Source organism: Cucurbita pepo, chromosome 4, assembly GCF_057944985.1.
Source record: "Cucurbita pepo subsp. pepo isolate OVF chromosome 4, ASM5794498v1, whole genome shotgun sequence".
Taxonomy (NCBI): Eukaryota; Viridiplantae; Streptophyta; class Magnoliopsida; order Cucurbitales; family Cucurbitaceae; genus Cucurbita; species Cucurbita pepo.
Window position 1 is genome coordinate 9,929,342 of NC_141801.1, and position 24,058 is coordinate 9,953,399.

The following is a 24,058-nucleotide window of genomic DNA, read 5'->3' on the forward strand; positions in this document are numbered from 1 at the left end:
TAAAATTTTGATAGCATGTCCATGACATTTTCGTAATTCTCTTGTCTTGTTATTTTTCTCGAGTTTCGTTTATTTTGTATTCTTTTTAAGTTTTGACAGTATGTCTGTGGAATTTTCATAATTCTCTTGTCTCGTTATTTTCCAATGGCTTCGTTTAGAGTTCTAACAATAATTGGAGACAATTGTGTCAAAATTTGTATATTTTTTAATTAGTTGAATTATTTATATCAATTTTCTTTCGATATTTAAAAAGTGTTTTTAAAAAGATTATTTATTTATATTAATTTCATGGGGTTATTCAAATTTAGAGTTGAATTTAATAAAATTATAATGAAACTCATTAAATTAAATATAAAAATACAGTAATAATAGTTACCCATTTAATTTAAACAACTTGAGATTAAAATAATAGTAAATTTTCAAATTTATTATTTATTTATTTTTGGTTTTTCCCCCTCAAATAATTATAAATAAATGCATTAAAAAACAGATGCTAATTCTATTAAATAAAACTCAAGTGATTTTTTTATTTTTTATTTTTTATTTTTTATTTGATGCACAAATTTCAAGCATCAAATTATTATTTAATTAAAGTCAACTTTGTCATTTTTCCTGAGATTAAAATTTATACAAAGGAAAAAAAATAAATACATCTTGACAATTATTAAAAAAAAAAAATTGGTGATTTAATTTAAATTTACTTTTAAAAAAATATCTAATAACCCCCAAACTTATAATTATAATAAGTTTCTTTTTAAAATATTTATAAAATAATTATACACAAAAATAAAAAATTTATAAGATTTTATTAGATAAAAATTTTAATTTTATATTTAATTAAGCAATTAACTTTAAATTTTTTTTAATATATTTAGACTTATTAAATATAAAATTTAAATTTTAAAAACGTATTATAAATTTTTTTTTATAGATATTCACGATGATAGTACATTGAATATATATATATATATATATATATATATATATATATATATATATATATATATATATATATATATATTTTGTCACAATCGCACTCTTGATGGCAGTAGACTTGCGATTGTGCGGTACTCACTTTCCAACGACAAGTGAGCTAAGTCAATTCGTTCTTACGTTGCTTACAACCAAGCAACGTATGCTCGAGCCTCTGACTTCGGTTTAAGAGAAGATTTTAGAAAACGAGGGCAGAGAGAGATTTTTGAAAGAGACGTTATATAAGCAAGCAAGAAAGTAACAACAGCGGCTCACAGTACATAATCTTGGGCAGGAGAATATATATATATATATATATATATATATATATATATATATATATATATATATATATATATATAATATTTGAAGCATATATACACAAATACAATTATAATAAAATAAAATAAAAAGTTTAAAATGAACTTTTTCTTTCAAAATTTATAATATTACTATTATTTTTTCTTAAATGTCTCAAAATATCCTCGAAGCATAAAATTATTAGGATGTTGGATGAAAAGTAGACGTGTCTGAGCGTCGTTCTTCCATACTTAAACCAAGCAAACTTGTCAATCCAATAATGGTATAGATATCTACTTCGAGGGTCGGAACGTTTATAAAATTTTAAAATTATTTTTTTTTTAAAAATAATAGAAAAATTCGAAGATATATATATATATATTTTTAGATTAAATTATAAATTAATTTAGTCCTCTATGAAAAGAAATGAGTGGTGAATTGCATTGGGATCTGATGAACTCTGAAGTCAAAGTCAAGGCATCATCAAACCCTCATCTCATTCATTCTCTGTTTCTCTCTCTCCTTCAATAAACGAAAACAGGGTGATTAGTTGGCAGCACTACCTACCAGCTTCCCACTCCTACTGCTACTCAGCCCCTGATCTTCATTTTCAAGCCCTCCCTTTAATTTCCCCTTCAATTTTCACCAATTTTCTCACCGATTTTATCTCCACCGCCATTTCCATGCCTTCTTCAACCTCCTAAATCCCTCAATTTTGATTTTCCACTCCTTTTGGGATGTGGGTTTTCCTGTTTTTCTCATATGCTTTGATTCTCTTGCTCTTCTCATCATGTTTGATTCCTTGCAATTCTTGGGATCTGACCCCTGATTTTGGCATCTGATTTCGCTCTTCCCCTTTTGCGCAATCTGTGAGTTCTGTAAATTCTTCCCCTGTTTCTTTGGTTCCCAATTATTGTGTTTTGATTTCCTTGTTTCTGTTCTTGACTATCTGGTTTGCCAAATTGGGCTTTAGTGGTTTTGTTTGTGTTCGTTGTACTGAGAAATTGGGCTGTTTGGTGGGTTTTTAAGCAATGCAGATAACCTGTTTGATAATATGCCTGTTCATGTTTGTAAATGTATTGGGACAATCTGATTTTGCTGCACTTTTGGAGCTAAAGAAAGGCATTGTTCAAGACCCTTCTGGGCAACTTGATTCATGGGATTCGAAGTCCTTGGATTCTGATGGCTGTCCCACTAATTGGTTTGGGATTGTTTGTGTTAATGGCCGTGTTATAGCTCTTACTTTTGACAATGCCGGACTGGTTGGTGAATTTAGCTTTGCTGCCATTTCTGGCCTTTCTATGCTTCGTAATTTGTCACTTTCAAACAATCAGTTCACTGGGAATATTGTGAAAGTTGGTTTGTTAAAGTCCCTTGAACTCTTGAATCTATCTCGTAACAAGTTTCGCGGTTCGGTTGCTGGTTTTTCGATCGGGTTGGTTAACTTGGTGTCGATCAATCTTTCTTCAAACCAGTTTGTTGGAGCTTTTCCTTCTGGTTTTGGTAAACTTGAGAAGTTGAAGTATGTGGACGTGCGGGGTAATGGATTTTTGGGGGATATCACTCTTCTTTTGTCACAATTGGGCAGTGTTGTATATGTTGACTTGAGTAGTAATCGGTTTACTGGTTCTGTGGACGTCGGAGTTAGGAATCCGTCTTTTGTTGCCTCAGTTCAGTATCTGAATGTTAGCCATAACCTGTTGAATGGTGTGCTTTTTCCTCATGATGGGATGCCTTATTTTGATAGCTTGGATGTTTTTGATGCTAGTAACAATCAGTTTACTGGAACTGTACCTCCCTTCAATTTTGTGGTCTCTCTACGTATACTTCGACTTGGAAGCAATCAGTTATCAGGGTCGCTTCCAAACGCCCTCTTACGTGAGAGCTCGATGCTCTTGACCGAGCTGGATCTTAGCTTTAACCAACTTCAAGGTATTCATATAATGCATTGTCCTTTTAAGGAAGACTATATGCTCTCTCTGGATTTTTTTAATTGTAATTGATACTTGATTTGTTAATATCTGAACTATTTGAATTTTGAAGTTGTTAAGTGTAACAACTCAAGTCCACCGTTAGCAGATATTGTTCTCTTTGAGCTTTTCCTTCACGGGCTTCCCCTCCAGGTTTTAAAACGTGTCTATTAGGAAGAGGTTTTCACATCCTTATAAGGAGTGCTTTGTTCTCCTCTCCAACTGATTGTGAGATCCCACATCGATTGTAGAGGAGAACAAAGCACTCCTTGTAAGGGTGTGAAAACCTCTCCTCTAGTAGATGCGTTTTAAAACTGTAAGGCTAACGGCGATACGTAACAGGCCAAAGCGGACAATATCTACTAGCAGTGAGCTTGAGCTGTTACAAATGGTATCAGAGCCAGACACTGAGCGGTGTGCCAACGAAGACGCTGGGCCCCCAAGGGGGGTGGATTTTGAGATCCCACATCAGTTGGAGAGGGGAACGAAACATTCCTTATAAGGTTGTGGAAACCTCTCCCAAGTAGACGTGTTTTAAAACCTTGAGGGAAAGACCTTTCACGTTGTTTTACATAAGGATCTATCTTGCCAAGGAAAAACTGCCTTCAAGAAAGAAAATGTATCTATGGCTCTGTTTCTTTTGCTTTCTAATGTGATTCTTTCCTCATGTCTGAATCATTCTATCTAATGAATCGTTCTCAAACTAGTCTTAATGTTTTATAATATCAGATTCCTGTGATTTACCTGAACTTACCTCCCTGTGGAGAATCTCGACTCGTGGTTCATCCCGTTATCGAGCATCTTAACATCTAACGACTTAATCTTGGCAGGTCTAGTTGGGAGTATTACATCAACAACTCTGAAGAAGCTTAATATATCTTCAAACAAATTGACAGGCTCCTTGCCCACCATTATTGGGCATTGTACTGTTATAGATCTTAGTAATAATATGCTGTCGGGCGACTTATCTCGGATTCAAAGCTGGGGAAATCATGTCGAAGTTATTCAGTTAAGTTCGAATTCATTGACGGGCACGTTATCAAACAAGTCTTCTCAATTCTTAAGGCTTACTTTGTTGAATGTCTCCAATAACTCATTGGAGGGCATTCTTCCGACCGTGTTGAGTACCTATCCCGAACTAAAGATTATCGATTTAAGCCATAACCGGCTTAACGGTCCTCTCCCTTCTACTCTTTTTCACTCTTTGAAGTTGACTGATATTAATCTCTCAGGCAACAATTTTACAGGTCCTATCCCACTCTATGAGAGTATAGATTCTACTTCTAGTTCTTCTTTACAGAATTCGAGCCTGATATCTCTTGATCTGTCACGAAACTCATTGACGGGTCGTTTACCATCGGAATTGAGTAAGCTCCACAGCTTGGTATATCTAAATCTGTCGAAAAACTATTTTGACGGCGTCATCCCGGATAACCTTCCAAATAGTTTGAACGGCTTTGATGTGTCGTTTAACAATCTCTCTGGGGAAGTTCCTGGGAACTTGATGAGGTTTTCTGAATCATCATTCCATCCAGGAAACTCCTTGCTAGTTTTTCCTTCTTCCCCAGGAAATCCAAAGGACTTCCCTGGTCTGACACCTTCAACCATGCACAAGCCTCATATGAAACCGGTCGTTAGAATCGTTCTCATTGCAGGCTTGATCGTCGTTGCTGCATTGGTAGTTCTTTTTTGTATTATATTGTATTACAGAGCTCGAAGGCTTGACCGTAGGAGCAGTTCAACCAATGATGGAAAGGAAGGTGCCATGGAAGAAGCTTCTACTGTTACTCGTCGTTCCGAAACCGATACAAAGAAGAATGCATCAATACCTCCATCTAACCGAGGGGAGGGTCATGTTGGTGGCGACGTGTGGTCTGTTTCAGACAAGGCTAGAGATGTTGGCTATCATGAATCATTGGGAAAAGGAGAAGGCATGTCCTCCTCACCCATGTCTCTCATGTCATCTTCAAATCCATCGCCTTCGAAGAGCTACCAACATCTCGATAATCCTCGAGTACTAAAAGTTCGGTCTCCTGATAAATTGGCTGGGGATCTACATCTTTTTGATGGCTCCTTGATGTTCACTGCTGAAGAACTTTCTCGTGCTCCGGCCGAAATTGTAGGGAAAAGTTGCCACGGGACGTTATACAAGGCGACACTCGACTCGGGACATGTATTGGCTGTCAAATGGCTGAGGGAGGGAATGGCCAAAGGAAAAAAGGAATTTGCAAGAGAAGTGAAGAAGCTTGGGAGCATCAAACATCCAAATTTAGTATCCATAAATGGATACTATTGGGGCCCCAGGGATCATGAGAAGCTTCTTATATCAACTTTTATAAATGCACAGTCTTTGGCTTTCTATCTTCAAGGTAGGATCAAATCCGTCGGCCTTTACGTCGACATATACATCGAGTAACTCTTAGAAAGTCGGAAACTTTGATATAGAATCATATCCAATGTGATTGATTGAATGAACTTCTTTGTTTTTCTGCAGAGACGGAGCGAGGCGGAGTCTTGCCGTTATCTCTACCGGACCGTCTTAAAGTTGCTTTGGACATAGCTCGATGTTTAAACTACTTCCACAACGAGAAGGCGATCCCACACGGCAACCTGAAATCCTCGAACATTTTGTTAGAAACTTCAACGATGAACGCACGACTTACAGATTACAGTCTACACCGCATATTAACCCCGGCTGGCACAGCGGAGCAAGTTCTGAATGCAGGTGCCTTAGGCTATCGACCACCCGAATTCGCAAGCTCGAGCAAGCCCTGTCCATCGTTGAAGAGTGATGTATATGCATTTGGAGTCATCTTGTTGGAGCTCTTAACAGGAAGCAGTTCAGGGGAAATAGTTTGTGGGATTCCTGGAGTTGTTGATCTAACAGACAGGGTCAGGTACTTAGCTAGAGAAAACCGCTTCGACGAGTGCATCGACAGGACAATGCTCGACATCGACCGTGATGAAAAGCCGCCCAAACGGGTCGAAGATATGCTTGAGATGGCTCTAAGATGTACTCTACCAGCAGCTGAGAGACCAGACATGAAAACTGTGTATGAAGAACTTTCAGTGATTGTGCAGTAGAAAGGATAATCCATGGTACAGAAGCTCTAACTCAACTTTTTTCTTGCTAACACCATTATTTTCGAGTATCAATAAGCTGTCGTTTTGTCAATTTTCCGCCATTTCTTGAGTCGATAACACTATTTTTTGAATCTCCCAAGTTCACCGCTAGTAGATATTGTTCGTTTTGACCCGTTACGTATCATCGTCAACCTCATCATCTTAAAATGCGTCTGCTAGGGAGAGGTTTTTATACCCTTATAAAGAATGTTTCGTTTTTCTCCCTAACCGATGGGATCTCACACTTAACAGTGACCTGATTGAAAATTTTGAGGATACAAAACCAAAACTTCTAAAAGTTCGAGGGCATAACTGAAAGTGATACGTACTCGAGGACCGAGCCAAAATTGGTAGAGTTGACAAAAATATATAAAATTAAATTTTAAAAAATAATAGAAACAAACAAAAGAAATGACATGAGAGGCAAGGATGAAAGGAATTTATGTTTGATTGAATCAAATGAAAGAAATATAAAGATTTGTGGACATTTTCAAAATAAAAAAAAATTGTGGACTTTTTTGCAATTTATCTTCATATCTTTCCAATATGGTTGGCATTAAGCTGGCTTGAGCCATCTTTTTATATATATATATATATATATATATATATATATAATATATATATATATATATATATAATTATTATTAAACACAAAATTATTGGAAAATCAATAACTAATTTAATAACTAAACTTATATTTTAAAATTGTCAGCCTGAAACCATTAATTAACTGTTTGAAAACTCGAACCAACCCAACCCAAATCATAAGAATTAAGTTGAGTTGGATTAATTTATTGGGATCGATCCAGTTCAGTTCGATTTCAAATTTAGTGAATAAAATATCGAGTTGAGTCGACCCGACCAAACTCATACATATTAGAAAAATATTAAGTTTTTTACTTTTGGGGATTTCTACTTTTTGGCTCGGGCAGCCGCATCTCCTTACACAACCCACAAGGCGATAACACGCATCCACAATAATTAGATGTGTTGATGTAAACTAGTGTTTGTTTGTGTGTCTATATTCTTTTTTCCGTACTTGATTTTTTAATCACTCGAACAAAAGTATATAATTTTCGCTTCGTAATAATTATAAATAAAAAAAAAAAATTAGAAAATAAATTACTTTAGGACTGCCCCACGGCCACGCTGGGCAGCCTGTTTAGAATGAAGGGTATCCCTTCCCACGTGAGGAAGCTTCTACAACAAAACAAAGATACGAGACATAATTCCCGTGTCTCCCAACTTTCCAAATTTTTGTCTTTTTTTCCAATTTTCTTATTCTTTTTTATTATTATCAACATTTTTTATTAAAAAAATTTTAAAAAAAATTTTAAAATACTCTTTATTTTTTAATGGAGCTCTGGAGTTATTATTTTTTAATTATTAAAAAAATATTATTTATCTGTAATTCAAATATAAAAAATTACAAATCATAATACATCGTTAACTTTAATTATAAATGTTAAATATTTTTAATATTTTTAAAAATATGGTAAAGTCCTAACCCTATTTTTGTGTTGATCAGATTAATATAATTAAAAAATGTCAAATTTACAAATTATATAGAATTTTTTATTTTTAAACTCGAGACCCTAATAAAAAAAAAATAGCTCAAAATTTATTATTTGAATCGGATAATTTAGATTAGTATGAGGATTATCTATTAATTTGAAAACCATAATTATTAATTTTAAAATTAGAAAAAAAATTTAGATAAAAGAAAGTGGGCCCCATGCTTGTAAGGAAAGAATGCAGAAAAGGCGCGTGAAATAGAATACTTGTTTTGTCGTATTCGGCGTCTGGCGATTGCAGCGCGTCCTTCAAATCTCTGACACCCAATGCTGAACTGTACCTCACTTTTTATTTTTATTTTATTTTATTTTATTTATAAATTTATATATAAACCCCAGTTCTACCCTTCTCCCACCTTCTTCTTCTTCGTCGTCGCCGTCGAATTTCAAATCTCTCTCTCCGCCTCCCATGGCCGACCGCGTCCATCCCGCGGACTCTCCCCGTCCGAGCACCTCCTCCGTTGCCTCTGACTCCAAGCCTCCCTCTCTGTCCGCGGCCGCTGAAAAGCCTTCTCCTGCTCCCGGTACCTACGTCATCCAGATCCCCAAGGATCAGGTATACCGCGTTCCGCCTCCCGAAAATGCTTACCACTTCGATCGCTATACTCGCCGCAAGCACCGCCGCAGCCGTAGTCGCTGCTGTTGCTGTCTCTGCTGGCTTCTCGCTCTCCTCGTAATCCTCATCGTTCTTCTAGGTATTGCTGCTGCGGTTTTTTACTTAGTCGTTCGCCCTAAATCGCCTAATTACTCGATCGATTCCATCGCCATTAGAGGACTGAACTTGACTGCCTCGTCCATATCCGCGATTTCGCCTAATTTCGATGTTGCCGTTCGAGCGGATAATCCGAACAAGAAGATCGGAATCTATTACCTAACAGGTAGTTCGGTTCGAATCTATTTCTCTGATGAGAAGCTTTCCGATGGCGTTTTGCCTGATTTCTTTCAGCCAGCGAAAAACATCACTGTGTTCCGATCGTCTGTGAGAGGCTCTGGTGTTCATCTATCGAACAAAGCGACCAACGCGATGATCGATTCGCAGAATCGGCATGCGGTACCGTTCAAAGTGGAGATTCGAGCGCCGATTAAACTGAAAATAGGATCGGTGAAGAGTTGGAAGATCAGAGTGAAGGTATTTTGCGATGTGACGGTGGATCAGTTGAGTGCGGCGGCGAAGATTGTTTCAAAGAACTGCGATTACAGTGTGAAGCTATGGTAGGGATGAATTTAATTATTTTGATTTTCTGTTTATATAAAATTATTACCGTAAAACTTTTGTAATGAGTATACACTAAACACGATCCGTTTTTATTTTTTTATTTATTTTATTATTATTTTGCGATGAAAAACTAAATTTTCCTAAAAATACTTTAATTTTAGTCTTAAATTTAAACACAATTTTTTAAATTCAATTTCATTAACTAATTTAATAAAATATATCTTAATTAACGAACACGATTACAATAAATAACAACAAAAATTCATTTTATTATAAATTAAATAGCTTGAAAGCTTAGGATAAAAGAAATTTTTGTTACCAATATTTGGATTATAGAATTAATTTTTTTATTATTATAAATTTATCGATTAATTTAAGGGAAAAAATAAGGAAGTTGGGCTGAAAACGTGGTAACCATGTTTGAATTTTTATTTTATTTTATTTTATTTTAATTTAATAAGTCCTAAATGGGTTTAAATTTTAATAGGTCGTTGAAAAAATTATTTTAATTACTGTAAAATAAAATTTAATTAGGTTTTTTAATTTAATTAGGTAGTTGTAGTTGTAGCAAATTTAAGTTTATTTTTCATATAATTATTGTAATTTTTTTTTTATTTATATTTAATATTAAAAACTTACAAAGTCGGATTTAATTCTGATGGCCCAAACTATTTTAATTATTATTATGATTTATTAACCAAAATTATGAGAAAATAATTAATATTTGATAAAAAGAATAAATGGAAGAAAAAAGACCTTGAACATGTCGTGTTGCCAATTGCATGCAAATAAAATCAAACAGTTTTTATTATTATTATTATTTATTTTTAATTTTTTAAGTTCAAACAGTTGCCAATTTGGAATTAATAAATACCCAAGTTTTGGATTATTGAAATTTTCAAATAAAAAAGCCTTTTTTTCTTTTATTTTTATTTTTATTTGGACTTATTCAAAATTTTGTGGCAATAAATAAACCTACTTTTCATAGACATATATATGTATCCATCCTAACCCCTACATTAGTTTGAAATCTTCAACAAAATTCATTTTAAATAAATTGGGCCGGCAAATGAAATGATTGTATTAATATACATTTTAATATTTAGTCAATTCTTTTAAACATTAGGGTTAAAAAAAAAGTCTCATTTGTTTGTTGAAAAACAAAGATGAAAGTAATAATTAATCTAATGTGTTTTATGTAAATGTTAGTTGATTTGACACGTAAGTAAATATTTTACGTGTATTGTGTTACCTGAGTAAAGGAGAGTACATAAATGATTTGAAATTACATCCAAATGAGAGCATTTTCCAAGATCGGATGGTTGAAAAATGCTTAAAAGAATTTAAAATCACTACTCATACTAACAAGGTGCACCTTCGTTTTTTGTGACTCAATCATGGGAACTCAGGTAAATGTGATTTGCTTTGAGCAATTTCTATGTTGTGTGATCTCTTGAGAATTTTTCTAAAGGTGCATGTAAGTGAGAACAAAACATACCGGAATGAATCGTGTTGGTCCCTTGAGATAGTCTTGGGCATGGATTGTTACATGATAAAACCCTCGTCTTCAGCCACTAATCCGAAGAAGATCTAAGAAATCATTCTCGAATTAATACTAAACATGTCTCTACATATCGATTTATGAATTTGATTTGTGCTTCATATTCATTTCTCTATTTTTGAATCTCTAATTTGAGACTTAGACTTTCAATAAATTTTATTTTTTAAAAAGTGAGTCTTGAGCATATCTTCAAAGTTTATTAGAGAAATAAAATGAAACCAAAATAAAAATTAAGCATTTATACAATTATTAATTAATCAAATTACAATTACTTATTTTTAAACAAAAAAAAAAAATCTGAATTTCAAGAACAAAAAAAATTCCAAACTCAAATAAATATATTATAAAACGACTAATATTTTTTAAAATAAATTAGGTTATTTATTAAAAAAATTAAATTAACTACATTCGTTTCAAATATTGACATACTTCAATCCATATTAACATTCACATAAAGACAAGATTTTTATCCATGGACTTAATTTAGCATAACTAGTTAGAGTATTATATGAATTTTAATTTTTAATTAACAAAAAAAAAATAGTAAATAATTATAATTTCATCTATTACACATATTCAAAGCCCAAATGAGCATCAGCAAAAATCTTGGATAACTTAACTTGTAAGAAACAAGATGAAGTCCCAAAACTTGCGAACATCCTCTTCAAATTTTCATTGCCAAGAAAGTGCTCCAGCCAATGCCACAACTAGAAAGAAGCTTCAAGCCAATTCCATAGAGGCATATCATTGAAAATTAGAATGACCTCAACCTTATGTCTATACAGCTAAAAAAACAAGGCTAAATTCTACACCGACCCTACCGATCGGTCAACACAGGCTCCAAACTTCATCTCTAAAGTCATTTAACAGAAATATGAAAGACTAATACCTACAACATTAATGCCAAACCTCACTTAAACTAGGGCAATACTGATGCATGGCATACTATAAAATCAATATGTGATCAATACATGCTAGTTTGGAATCGGTTAACGGAAATATGAAAGACTACTACAGGATTCGTACAAGATTCGAAGTGACAACATTAATGCCTAACCCCCCTTAAACTATGGCAGTGTTAATGCAAATCATAATAAAATCAATGATTGGACACAACATGCTGTTTGGAATCAGTTAAGGGTAGTGTGGAACATCAAGATAATATAACAAGTATTCTGGAATAAGATCTGGCATACATAAAAAGTTTATATTGAAACCATTCGATCGATAATAACATGCTTCGCAAGCGGAACACATCACTACGTTCACCCCAAAATTAAATGGATTGAAAAAGAAACTCTGAAACAAAAATCTATGATCTGAGAGGAAGTTGCAAACTAACTGTCTCCGGGAATGCTCTTGATGATATCAGAGTCGCCTGAAAATAATTCCAAACTCAAGATCAGAACCATTAAGCAAGGAAGTCACCCAAAATTTTAGTTTTGATCAGAGAAAACTGTATACCAGGATCGATAATACTGAGGCAGCATACTCTGTAGTACTTTCCACACGCAGTTCCAAGATCTACATTGCCTGACAACATTCAAGAGAGATATTTGCTCACAATGAGTCTTCTGGAAAATCAATTGCATCTCCTAATCAAACTTCTTATGCAGAATAAGAGATAAACCAATAATAAGGATAAGCAATCAAAAAGCTTGGACATAGTCGGGATGTGTGGAGACAAGTGCTTAAGTCACGGGTAAGTTCATTCAGAAATCTAACAATTCTACCTCAATTTTACGAAGTTCACAACCCATAATTAGCCAACAACACATGAGTAGGCAATACATTCTCGTAAACTGATAATACGATAAACTAAAATGCAGTGCCGAAAATCAAGCTGATTCTTAATTAAAAGGGCTGAACATACTTCCGTTGTAATGGTGAACTCCAACCTTGGCCAACATCGCATAATACTCGATCTCAGACTTTCGGAGTGGAGGGCAGTTGTTGGCAATGATGATCAGCTTACCTGCAAACAAAAAGAACATAATATATAACCTCGCATGAAAAAGGCTTTACCAAAAGATGGATAACAAATACGACACTACGAATCCCTTAACTTCTCAAAGAATAATACGTGAACGTAGTAATGTCAATCAAGGGGATACCAACCTTAGTAACTCAAATAAACTATTGGATGAAGGATTAGGCCAATGACAATAAAAAAAAAAACAAAAAAAAATCCTGTCAATGCTTTTAATGCTGTAGGTAACAACCTTTGATTCGAAAGTTTCAGTAATTTCATTGAAAACTATGCCTAACTATAATAACTGGACAGCTGAAAATCAACCGAATGTCAACCGTGAAAAAAAAAATAAAAAACACCTACTGAACTGGATTAACAACGAACAAACATACACTGAGGCAAAGTCGAGAGATCAGATCAGTAACGCAAATATGAAATCTTAGTGAGCAGATTACCTTTAGAGCTCCTCAAGGTCTTGAGAACGGTTTTGTATCCCAAGGTATATTTCCCACTCTTCATGACGAGAGCGAGCCTGTTGTTGATACTCTCATGAGTCTTCTTCTGTGAAATTTTCACAACACAAAATGTCAGACCTCTCCAAAACAAAAACGACGGAGGAGAAAAACCTAAATCCGCCGGCTATTTCTTCGTTCCTAATCAAAATCAAATGCGAAACATAGAAACCAGTCCCAGCAATAAGCCAAAGAGGAAGAAATGGGCGGGAAAGGGAAGAGAAACTCACGGTCTTCTTCGCGGCCACCATGGTGGAAGTAGAGAAAGCTGCCGATCGACGCCGAAAGGGTTACAACCAGAAACCCTAATCTAAGAATATATATAGAGCGCCCAACTGTTTTTCCTTTTTCTTTTTTATTAAATGCTATTATTCCTTCTCAACTTTGTTTCAATTCTCAGCCTTTGCAAATATTTAATTTCTTTTTATTTAATAAATTTAAATTTTAAAATTTAAATTTGTAATTTATTTATACTCGAGTTATTTAGGTTAATATAAGTTTTTTTTTTTTTTTTTTTTTTTTTTTTTTTTTTTTTTTTACAAACAAATATTTATACTTATAATATAAAATAAATAAAGTTACATTTTAATTGTTTTTTTAGCTTGAGTTCTATTTTTATGATTTAATCAATATCAAAATTTTCATTTTTCTTTTATTTATTTACCTATTTGAAAAGCCTTATAACTTATATTTTAAATATAAATTTCAATAAATATATATATATATATATATATATATATATATCGATGTTTATATAGACGTGTTGAGTATATTTGGTCATAGTCGTCGTCGCGGAAATAATTTATAACATTGTGAGTCTGTCTAAATAAGTGTTGATTGATAACCCGAGTTACCTCAAAAGGTCGTGGTCGTGCAAAATTAAGCCCACAAGGTCGAGATAGGAAGCAATGTTGCAGAACTTACTCTCGCCCTTGAGTACGTCAACCAGCTAAAAAGTAGGTTTGTCGGTTGCACAGACAACATGTGATTTAGTGTCCACTTCGTTCTTGCAATGTCATTTTTAGAAAACGATGTTATAGGAAATCTTATAAAATGTTTTGAAATTAAATTGGGAAAACGAACGTTATAAGCTAATTGACAATAAAGGATATTGACAACGACGACAACATACGACGTAAGTATAAAAAATTGACTATACTCGTATCTCCCAGTAATAAAAGACATACAGTAAAAGTAATGTAATAAAGAACACGCACTGGACGACCACAACAACGACATCTTTCCACGTTTAATTAGTTGCCGTCTCCATCAACCAATTTTACTTGAATCAATCAACGCGAGTAGCAATCGAATGTAAACATTATTCAACGTTTTTCGACGGGTGTCTATATTAGGGAATTCTCTTTACAAACAAAACTCGTGCACGTCTCTTTTTTGAGCCGTCTACTCATCTCGTTGTCTCGAAGGATATATTTTTTGTGACGGGATCATGTCGGCTTCATTAACGAAAGCATTTTTTTTTTTTACCTTTGTCGTTTCATCAGTAAAAATGCTATTTAAACAAGCACAAACTATTTTAGAGGTTTGTTAAAATTGGAGAGGTAAAAAGATGTATTTAGGTAAGAACAGTAAAACGGTAAAAAAAAAAAAAAAAAAACCCTGTCCAACGCAACGGGAAAGGCCATGCTTACATGGCACATACCGCCAATCATAAACCGCCACGTCATAAAATATAAAGCACAATAAATACACGTATGGGATTAATCTCACACGTTTGTCAGATCAGTGAATGAAACTCCGGACTTTCTCTCTCTCACTTCTCCGACGCTTTGGGTTCGTTTTAGGGTTTCATCCCTTCTTCATCTTCTCTAACTGCTGTGGGAAATCATGGCCGAGGTTATGAACATGGCCGCCGCCGCCACCGCCGCAGACGAGTCGTTGGACCGCCGTCGCGATCGCGAAGAGAAATCGTCTGAGGAGCAACCTGAATCATCTCCGCCGGCGCCGCCTCCGCAGCCAGTTGCTGCTGCTCCTCCTCCTTCAAGAAGACGGGATAGAGATGAGAGAGATAGGAGAGACGATCGGGAAGCTGATCGACCTCCGAACCGACGCGGCGAGAATTACGATCGTAATCGCTCTCCGCCTTCGCTGCCTCCGAGGGACAGGGATAGAGATAGAGATAGGGATTATAAACGTCGGAGCAGTCTTAGTCCTCCACCGCCTTACAGGGATCGTAGACATTCGCCTCCTAGACGGTCTCCTCCGCCACCTTACAAGCGTTCAAGGAGGGACGATGGTGGCTATGATGGAAGAAAGGGAAGCCCTAGAGGAGGTTTCGGGCCTGGCGATAGGAGGTGAGTGGATGGGAAACGGTTTTGATTTGTTGAGCTTAATTGTTGTTGTGGAGATTTGGCGCTGAATTCTCTGCAGTTGAAATTAGAATGACACGGATTTTAGAGTCACATTTTAAATGAAAAGCATTTTCCTGTTAGTTTCGGGCCGTGGGATTCTAATTCTACGATAACCAGGTCCTTCAAACTTGGCACTGACACTATAGTCTTGCTAAGGTGGATATTTGAACCAAGAATTGACGCAGGAAGCCATTTTGAACAAATAATTGAAACTCAACAAGTTCCTTACTCATGAATCGAACGGTTAGCCTCAATATTAAATTGTTCATCTCATATCACAGACAAGAAAAAAATACGGGACGAACCATTTCAAAGAATGTTACACCATTTCGTAGAGCATTAATGTTCATCTCATAGTCTTTGCTCTGCTTTTTAGATAGTGAAAGATGTCACTTTGTGTGTCGTATTTTTTCAAGCCCCATCCTCTCTTCACTCCTCACCTCTTCTCTAATGCAAGAGCTTACCTTTGACAATGGGCTTAGTTATACTTTCGGTCGCAATGGACGCCTCTGCTATACATGTGTGATGCTCCTTAGTTAATGTTCATCCTCTATTTGTTCTCCTGATACTTCCTTCTCCTATTATGATCGTGGGTGATAGCGTATCTGTTTTGGTTCTGTTGATTAATGCTATTTAGCGGCTGTTATTTAAGTATTGATTGTTTTGTTTATTTGTTCGTCTCTTTTATTTTATCCCAAGGTTTGGTTATGATTATGGTGGGGGATATGAGCGGGAAATGCGTGGCCGGCCTGGATATGTTGATGAAAGATCTCTTGGTCGGTACATTGGTCGTTCATCTGGTGGCTATCAAGGTAGTGTTTCTGTTAACTTATAAAATAAACTCAGCCTTTTCATGATTATGGTGTAGACTTATACAAACTTACTCTCTCTCATTTTTTTTGAGGTGATTGTTACGGTACATGAAATACTTGAATTGCATTTGTTGCCAATAGGAAATTTTGAGAATTTCACCTTATTATTCGTTGCAAAATATTCTGGCATGATGATATTTGGTTTAGAAAATGAGATATTGTATAGTGTTTGGGCCCATGTCTTCAGCCAATGTCAGCCCTTTTAGCCAATTTATAGAGAGGAGTTTTTCTCATTTTCTTTTCTGGTGCAAGATTATGCCAGGCTCTAATTTAAGTACTAAAGAGAGATTATTGAATGCCTTTGTCCTTTCCCATCTTGTCTAAACGTGATATCATTCTTTTGCCCACTTTGGTATTTCACATTAAGAACAGTTAGTATAGCATACTTGCAGACTAACTTGTTATAACACTTTCGTTGAATGATTTTTCAGTCTTGTAGCTCCTTACGTTTGTGAGCCAAAATGTATATAAGGGGTCTGTAGTTTGTTCAGAACTTTAAAGGTTAGCTACATCTGGAAATTCACATTTTGAGACCTTTGGCCATCGGCTACTATTTATGGCTTTTGAATTCGAACTGCAGCATCTTCTTGCTTCTAAGCTCTCAATTTTGTATTTGTTGTATGGATAATATTGTCAGTTTCTCTTTCTTTGTTTAACAATTTGGTTTGAATCAGTGCCCATATGTGGATGGCCAATATTATAGAATTGGTATTCCCGATCCATTTTCTTATTTTCTTTAAGCTGTCTTCTGCAGATTGGGATTCTAATCGTGGTGGGCATGGTGATCCATTCAATGCAGGAGCTGGCCCAAGGTTAGCATTCAGTGACAACCCAGTTGTACAGCTCTACGACATAATTGAATGGTCATGTGATATCTTTCTGGATATGCTTACAGTGGTTTATTGTGTTAGTTTCTGTTTGAACTGTGATTTATTTTCTATGCCGCATGCCATATCATCGGCAAATCACAACTAAGCTAGCAGGCTAGGTCTGAAACAAATGATGACAATGGTTATTGCAAACTGCAATGGGTGGATTGTTAATGACATGAAAAACTTAGTGTGCAAAATCCTGAATTACAATTGATAGTGATCCTGCTCTTGGAAAGGAAAAATGATGGGGGCTTTTCTTTCTGCAGCTTTGTGGTAGGAAAAATACGTTTCCCCGCCTTCTCTTTCTAGTTTGTGTTGTTTCCGAGTCAAATAATTGACTTATTAAGAAATCCAACTTGCAAAAATCTAGATTGTGCTACACAGGCCCTATATATATATATTTTTAATTATTTTTTTAATTTTCTGGCACAATTACATCTATGTGGATTGTGATAAGGCACGGTACTGAAAAGGAAACCTTGTTTGGGTTGTTGTTCTTTTTCTTCCGAGATGGATGGAGATGGATGGTTATGTGTTGCAAATCTAAATTATCTGGCTATTTTTCATATATATTTTTTTTCAAAGATGCACATGTACCTTTTATAATACATAAAGGCTTAGTAAAACCTGAGATACTTGGTAACAATAAATCTAAATAGATTCCTAGATATTGGTAACAATACAAATAAATTAGGGAGGTCAACTCTATCCCTTATCTCATGAGATTACTCATATATCTCTTAATATAAGGCTAGAAATTACACATTATACTTTAAATCAAGGTCATTCCTTCAATACTCTCCCTCTAGGTGAGGAATAGATATCATTCATTCCCAGCTTGGATATTAACTTATGAAACGTTGAGTTGTGTCCTCCTTTTGTTAGTATATTTGTTACTGTGAGGGCACAAACTTTTGTTCTCACTCACTGTGCCTTCCCTTGAATATTCTTTGATTTTTTTCAAGCAAAAATTCCAAATGATCCCGTAGAAAGTTGGGGTTCTTGTATGTGCCTAGCTAAAGGTTATAGTTCTCTAATCTTGTTTCTAAACTTGTTATCATAATTATGATCACGATTTGTAATAGACAATAAGTTGGTGCATATTATTCTTAAATATTGTTGTGTGTTGATTTCACATTACCTTTATTTCGTTGTGGTCTATTTAATTGAAGCATATAATTTCTCCAAAAAAATGTCACTGAATAATGTGTCAAACTTCAAGCGTCAATAATTATTTGACAATTAGCTAAAGTTTTGAAACTTGTGGCCATACAAGATCTTGAGTCTAACTCCCTTTGGCAGAAGGTTGAAGTAAATATGGGCCAATCCTTTCTATTGGATGGGCAAGGGGTCCAAGGTACTTCCAGAACCCTTGGAAAGGTATTTTTGAGGAGCTTCCTTTCTTTTCCCAATTTGTTTGTTGTTTGGTGGGGGATGAGAGGGACTTTTCTTTGGCTGGATAGGTGGTTGGAGAATCGCATCCTCTGTTTTTATTTTCCTTGTTTGTGTTTATCCTCGATGAAGAACCCCATTGTTAAATTTTACAAGAACTGTATTTATTCATTTTCTTGCTTTGCCTGCTGACCTAACTCCACATCTTTTTAACATTATTTTCAATCCAATGTTGATAATTTATTTATTTATATTTTATTTTTTAAATTTCAGAGAAGGCTTGATGACATACAAGCAATTTATTCAAGAGCTTGAAGATGATATACTTCCTGCTGAAGCAGAACGCAGGTATGTTCTAAATGGTCTTTTGGGTTTTTATGAGTTCGGTCTTTTTACCTTTATGGAACACCTTTGGTTTTGATTTCAGATATCAAGAATACAAGTCAGAGTATATTACAACACAGAAACAAGCCTTTTTTGATTCTCATAAAGATGAAGAATGGTACTTCTTGTCTTTGATATCTGAAATTCCTTTCCATTTCCTATTCCCCCTATTAAATCTCTTTTTTTTCTATTTAGGTTGAGAGATAAATATCATCCTACCAACCTAGTTACTGTCATCGAAAGGTGTTTTTCTCATCATCTTCCTCAAAAGATGGAGTTCTTGTAGCTGTGGTTAATTTCTTCACATTTTTATTATTTTTAAATTATTGGACATGAAATCGGCTATTTTATTTTATTTTTCTGAACTTTTTTTTTGTGTGGTTGATTCTAATATTTGGTTGGTGGGTTAAGGAGGAATGAGCTTGCACAAAGAACTGCCAAGGACTTTTTGCTTGATCTGCAAAGTGGAACACTGGAGCTGTAAGATTGGACTTTCCACAATTATTTTTGCGTTCATAAAATTTCAACGGTGATGGTAAATCAATGCTGTCTATTTTATGACGCAGAGGTCCTGGGATCAATGTAGCAGCGACAAATAAATCCGGGCAGACTAGTGAACCAAATTCAGATGATGAAGGAGACAATGATGGAAAACGGAGGCGTCATGGTAGAGGACCAGCCAAAGAATTGGATCTTCTTTCTGCTGCTCCTAAGGCCCACCCTGTTAGTTCGGAACCAAGACGGATTCAAATTGACATTGAACAAGCTCAAGCTCTTGTTCGTAAACTTGATGCTGAAAAGGGAATAGAAGAAAATATTTTGTGTGGTTCAGGTCGGGACAAAACGCATGGTGGCTCCTCCGGCATAGTCATAATCATACGAGGGTTAACGACTGTCAAAGGCTTGGAGGGTGTTGAGCTACTTGACACGCTTCTCACATATCTTTGGCGCATCCATGGCTTAGATTACTATGGAATTGTTGAGACAAGAGAAGCTAAGGGTCTTCGTCATGTAAGAGAAGAGGGAAAGACCTCTAACATGGCTGGTGGTGCAGATGAGTGGGAGAAGAAACTTGACTTGCGTTGGCAAGAGAGATTGAGAGGTCAAGATCCGTTGGAAGCAATGACTGCCAAGGATAAAATAGAGGCTGCTGCTTTTGGGTCTTTTGATCCATATGTTCGTAAGATAAGAGATGAAAAATATGGTTGGAAGTATGGCTGTGGAGCCAAGGGCTGTACTAAGCTGTTTCATGCCCCTGAGTTTGTGCATAAGCATCTTAACTTGAAACACCCAGAGCTTGTGATGGAGCTGACTTCAAAAGTGCGTGAAGAGCTGTATTTCCAAAATTACATGAAGTAAGTGAATCTTCTGATAGCAATTCTCCCTCACTGTTGATGAAATTTGTCATTGACTAATACCTTAATCCTTCACAGTGATCCAGATGCTCCTGGAGGGACACCTGTTATGCAGCAATCACTTCCGGTATGTTCCTTATGTATGCATTGGCTGTGATAACACATTAAATACCAATGAATAGTAAATAACCTCATTTTAGGATTGGTGTTTCCGTCGTCATTTCATTCTAACACGTAATTTTTCATTAATGAGGACGGGTGGTGTGTCTAGGATTTTGATATGCCTAGTATGTAGAGTGTGAAGCGTTTTTCATTTTTTGTATTGACAATGCAAGTATGGGTGCAGTCTAGCCATGTAATACTGGGTGTAAATTTTATTTTTTATTTTTTTGCTTTCCTTTTTCTTCTTTTACTCAAACTTGGCTATTATCCTGTTAGGATAAAGAATATTTTCCTGTGCCCTCCTATTGTTCTTTTAGAGAAAATTAGTTTTTTGGCTCTTCAGTTTTGACGATGGTTCTATTTGGTCCCTAAGTTTTAAAATGTTATACTATTAGTTTTTACCATGGAGTTTTACTTTTAGTTTCCATTTGGTCCCTCTATGTTTCAAGATTTTACCCATTTACACCCGCAGTAATGCTCAGTTCTGATCTTTTATTTTACTTTTCTACTAATTAACTTAATTTTTTAAAATTAGTTATAATTAAATTAATCAATAGGCTATTAAAATTAATTAAAAAAGTCCAAACATATTATTTAAATTAATTAGTGGAAAGTCAATACCAAAGACCAAAAGGAAGCATTAATAGTGAAAACTCAAGGGTAAAAATGTACAATCCTAAAACTTTGGGACTAAATGGAAATTAAACTCAAAACTCAAGGGTAAGAGTGTAACATTTTAAATCCTAGGGACCAAATTGAAACTAAAATTGAAAGTCAAGGGTAAAAATGTAACATTTTGAAGCCTAGAGTCTAATTGCAAACTATACTCAAAACTTAGGGTCCAAAATGGTATTTTCCCCTTTTATTATTGTTGGAGTCTGCATTGTGTTAAAAATTTTAATCCATCAAGAGACAATTATCTTATGCAGAAGGACAAGCCACAGAGACGTAGGATGAATTTAGATGGTCGGCTGAAGGATGATAGAGGCAATCGCAGGGACCGCGATAGTTGGGCCAATGGGGTTGACAGACTTGATAGATCTGAGAACCCACAATCAAGTGATTTTCAATCAACAAATGATGGTGCGGATGATGGAAACCTTGATGATCCTATGTTTGATTCTTTTGGAGGCCAAGGCAGACATGTTGCTCCTTTTGCCTCTGAAATGCCACCACCAGTGCTTATGCCGGTTCCTGGTGCTGGGTATGTTGGTTTTAACTGCTCAGCGTTTTTGTGCCTTTTGTGTTCCTGGTGATCTTACAGCTTATGTTTATCGCAGTCCATTAGGACCTTTTGTCCCTGCTCCACCTGAAGTTGCAATGAGAATGTTGCGGGAACAAGGAGGTCCACCTCCGTTTGAGGGTGGTGGTAGAAATGGAAGGCCAGGATCTCAATTAGGTGGATCTGCTCCAATTCTTGCCCTATCTCCAGGTTTTCGACAGGATCCACGCCGAATACGGAGGTATAACTTCTGTACAGATTTTAAGTGCTCTATTTGTTTTTTCTTCTCCTCCATAATGTTGCTTTCTTAGGCTTGACTTTGTAGTCAGGCAAGGAATATTGTGGGATCTATGTTTTGTTTATAGTCGTAGGAGATCAGTAAAACTTTTTTGGTTTTTCCCTTGCTGCGAGCTATGTTCTTCATACTAATTCTGAATCAGGATAGAATAACAACATAACTCTTCCGAAACTTTAGGATTTTATAATTAGATATGGAAACTAGAGAACCAACTGACGCCTCAATCAGGCTGCGAAGTGCGAATATTTTACAGTTCTCCAAAACATGCTTCTTTTCGGTACAAATTTATTTGCACGATCGAGAAAGTTAATGCATTTTGTTGTATAGCTAACAGTAAATATCATGCAGTTATCAAGACCTAGATGCACCCGAGGACGAAGTCACCGTAATAGATTATAGAAGCTTGTAGATATATTTGGCATCGGCGAAGTTTAGAGGTCACTCATGTTTCCGAAGGGGGGGATGCAACTACAGAACTGGTACGAATTTCAGACTGGTCACTGTATGAAATTCTTCTTGTTGCTGAAGAGGTTTGCTTTGTTTCACCCTATAATGAGTTGATCACTTTCTGGCTGTGGGCAAGTTCAAATACCACCTTAATGGGGAATTGTGCATTCGTCTAACTGTTTTTCTTTTTTCCTTTTCTGTGTCCATTCTCTGTATTCTTAGTGAAGAATGAATTCGACCCGAAGGCAAGAGATGATGTTAATGACCGAAGATTTAACCCATCTTTCGAATCGTCGAACATAATTCTTCTGCAGTTAGGAGTGTGCATCCCTTTTTATTTTTCATTTTTGGTTAGAGTCGATTTTGGTCAAGCAAGAACTATTAATAAAATTGTGGATATCAATTCCTGTTTTATGAACTTTCTAACAGTATAAAGATTATAATGATAGGATGATCTATTGCTATTTATATTGAGAGAGGATATCCAATTCCCAGGCAGCAGTTCCCCAATGTGGGGATGACTTGTATGATGAGTAGAAGAAGACTAGACAGGGGTAGTTGTGTTCGTTCTTAGGTTCTTTCTATTATAAAGTTGTTTCAGATTTTGTGTTTTGAATTTTCTTTTCCTATGTTGGTCTATTAGTATTTTAATTTTGTTTGTGTTTTTTCTTTTTCTTTCTTATATTGTCAATGCCAATGGTAATTACAAAAAGTGGAAAAAGTTATCATTTGAATTTCCAAATATCTTTCGAATTTCTTTTTAATGATTTCATTGAAAAAAGTCCAAAGGGTAACTATGCCATGTGTCACGGTCATGCTTGTCCAAGACATTTTGTCCATGGCTGCATGTCTGTGACATGCTGAAACCTTTATCGTGTACTACTTTATTGCTTTCTTTTACCGCTTTCATGTTGTATTATTTTTTTTCTTGTTTTCTTTAAGAGTATGGCGTTTCGCGATGTCAAGGCTACGCTTGATTGACATGAAATGCTTCAAAATGTTTTTATAGGAGATATGACTAGTTGTCAATTTCCTACTCCCTACATAGTTATATGCATTCGTCGATATATTCTCATAAAACACCAATTTCAATTTCTCTCTTGTTATTAAAACTCTTTTTCCAAAATCTGTCTCTCGCTTTCTAAAATCTTCTCTTGAAATTGAGACCTTTGTATTCGTGTTGCCTTTTCCAAAACCTCTCTCTCTCGCTTTCTAAAAATCTTCTCTTAAAATCGAGACCTAAGGTTTGTATTCATGTTGCCCGACCGCAGTCAAACAGTAGGCTTGACCCACTTAGTCCTGAGAGTGAGCGACGTACAATCGCCAAAGCCTAAAAAAATTGGGATTGTGACACCATACATGATTTTCATATATTCGTGCTCCTAAGTTGAAGTTTTTATTAAAACTTGATATCTTAGCGGAATATATATATTTTTATATATATTTTTCTTAAATGAGGCTAAGGAAGGTTATTGAAATTTA

General features: G+C 35.4%; 3 protein-coding genes and 1 pseudogene across 5 annotated transcripts; 3 read left to right on the forward strand and 1 right to left on the reverse strand.

Annotated features, from left to right (window-relative positions):
* Positions 1-1,755: 1,755 nt before the first annotated feature.
* Positions 1,756-6,476, forward strand: LOC111793563 (LRR receptor-like serine/threonine-protein kinase GHR1). The gene is made up of 3 exons (XM_023675502.2): positions 1,756-3,204; positions 4,073-5,611; positions 5,737-6,476. The coding sequence occupies exons 1-3, from the start codon at positions 2,304-2,306 to the stop codon at positions 6,324-6,326; spliced, it is 3,030 nt and encodes a 1,009-aa protein (XP_023531270.2). The 5' UTR covers positions 1,756-2,303; the 3' UTR covers positions 6,327-6,476.
* A 1,825-nt stretch (positions 6,477-8,301) lies between these two features.
* Positions 8,302-9,255, forward strand: LOC111793541 (NDR1/HIN1-like protein 13 pseudogene; annotated as a pseudogene).
* A 2,602-nt stretch (positions 9,256-11,857) lies between these two features.
* LOC111792280 (large ribosomal subunit protein eL30) lies at positions 11,858-13,574 on the reverse strand. Its single transcript, XM_023673650.2, has 5 exons — positions 13,431-13,574; positions 13,144-13,249; positions 12,590-12,691; positions 12,181-12,249; positions 11,858-12,094 (listed from the first exon to the last, which is right to left on the reverse strand). The coding sequence occupies exons 1-5, from the start codon at positions 13,449-13,451 to the stop codon at positions 12,054-12,056; spliced, it is 339 nt and encodes a 112-aa protein (XP_023529418.1). The 5' UTR covers positions 13,452-13,574; the 3' UTR covers positions 11,858-12,053.
* A 1,345-nt stretch (positions 13,575-14,919) lies between these two features.
* Positions 14,920-23,192, forward strand: LOC111793418 (serrate RNA effector molecule). 3 transcript variants are annotated; one of them, XR_002814932.2, is made up of 13 exons: positions 14,920-15,515; positions 16,272-16,384; positions 17,199-17,256; positions 18,982-19,056; positions 19,136-19,210; positions 19,288-19,335; positions 19,504-19,572; positions 19,659-20,447; positions 20,526-20,574; positions 21,539-21,813; positions 21,890-22,072; positions 22,478-22,659; positions 22,799-23,192. XR_002814932.2 is itself a non-coding variant. In XM_023675281.2 (12 exons), exons 1-12 carry the CDS (start codon positions 15,049-15,051, stop codon positions 22,536-22,538), a joined length of 2,262 nt encoding a protein of 753 aa, XP_023531049.2. In that variant the 5' UTR covers positions 14,920-15,048; the 3' UTR covers positions 22,539-23,192. The 3 variants fall into 3 exon arrangements, 1 of the variants encoding a protein (XP_023531049.2); XR_002814933.2 differs by having other exon boundaries at positions 22,478-22,608; XM_023675281.2 differs by having other exon boundaries at positions 22,478-23,192.
* The last annotated feature ends 866 nt before the right edge of the window (positions 23,193-24,058 follow it).

Excerpts from the sequence above, each read along its gene's own strand:
- LOC111793563 (XM_023675502.2), top strand. The coding sequence starts at position 2,304 with ATGCAGATAACCTGTTTGATAATATGCCTGTTCATGTTTGTAAATGTA. Across the intron at positions 3,205-4,072 it reads TAGCTTTAACCAACTTCAAG|GTCTAGTTGGGAGTATTACA; the intron begins GTATTCATATAA and ends TAATCTTGGCAG. Across the intron at positions 5,612-5,736 it reads TTTGGCTTTCTATCTTCAAG|AGACGGAGCGAGGCGGAGTC; the intron begins GTAGGATCAAAT and ends GTTTTTCTGCAG.
- LOC111792280 (XM_023673650.2), bottom strand. The coding sequence starts at position 13,451 with ATGGTGGCCGCGAAGAAGACC. Across the intron at positions 12,250-12,589 it reads AGTTCACCATTACAACGGAA|GCAATGTAGATCTTGGAACT; the intron begins GTATGTTCAGCC and ends GAATGTTGTCAG. Across the intron at positions 12,095-12,180 it reads CCTCAGTATTATCGATCCTG|GCGACTCTGATATCATCAAG; the intron begins GTATACAGTTTT and ends AATTATTTTCAG.
- LOC111793418 (XM_023675281.2), top strand. The coding sequence starts at position 15,049 with ATGGCCGAGGTTATGAACATGGCCGCCGCCGCCACCGCCGCAGACGAG. Across the intron at positions 16,385-17,198 it reads TTCATCTGGTGGCTATCAAG|ATTGGGATTCTAATCGTGGT; the intron begins GTAGTGTTTCTG and ends TGTCTTCTGCAG. Across the intron at positions 17,257-18,981 it reads AATGCAGGAGCTGGCCCAAG|AGAAGGCTTGATGACATACA; the intron begins GTTAGCATTCAG and ends TTTAAATTTCAG.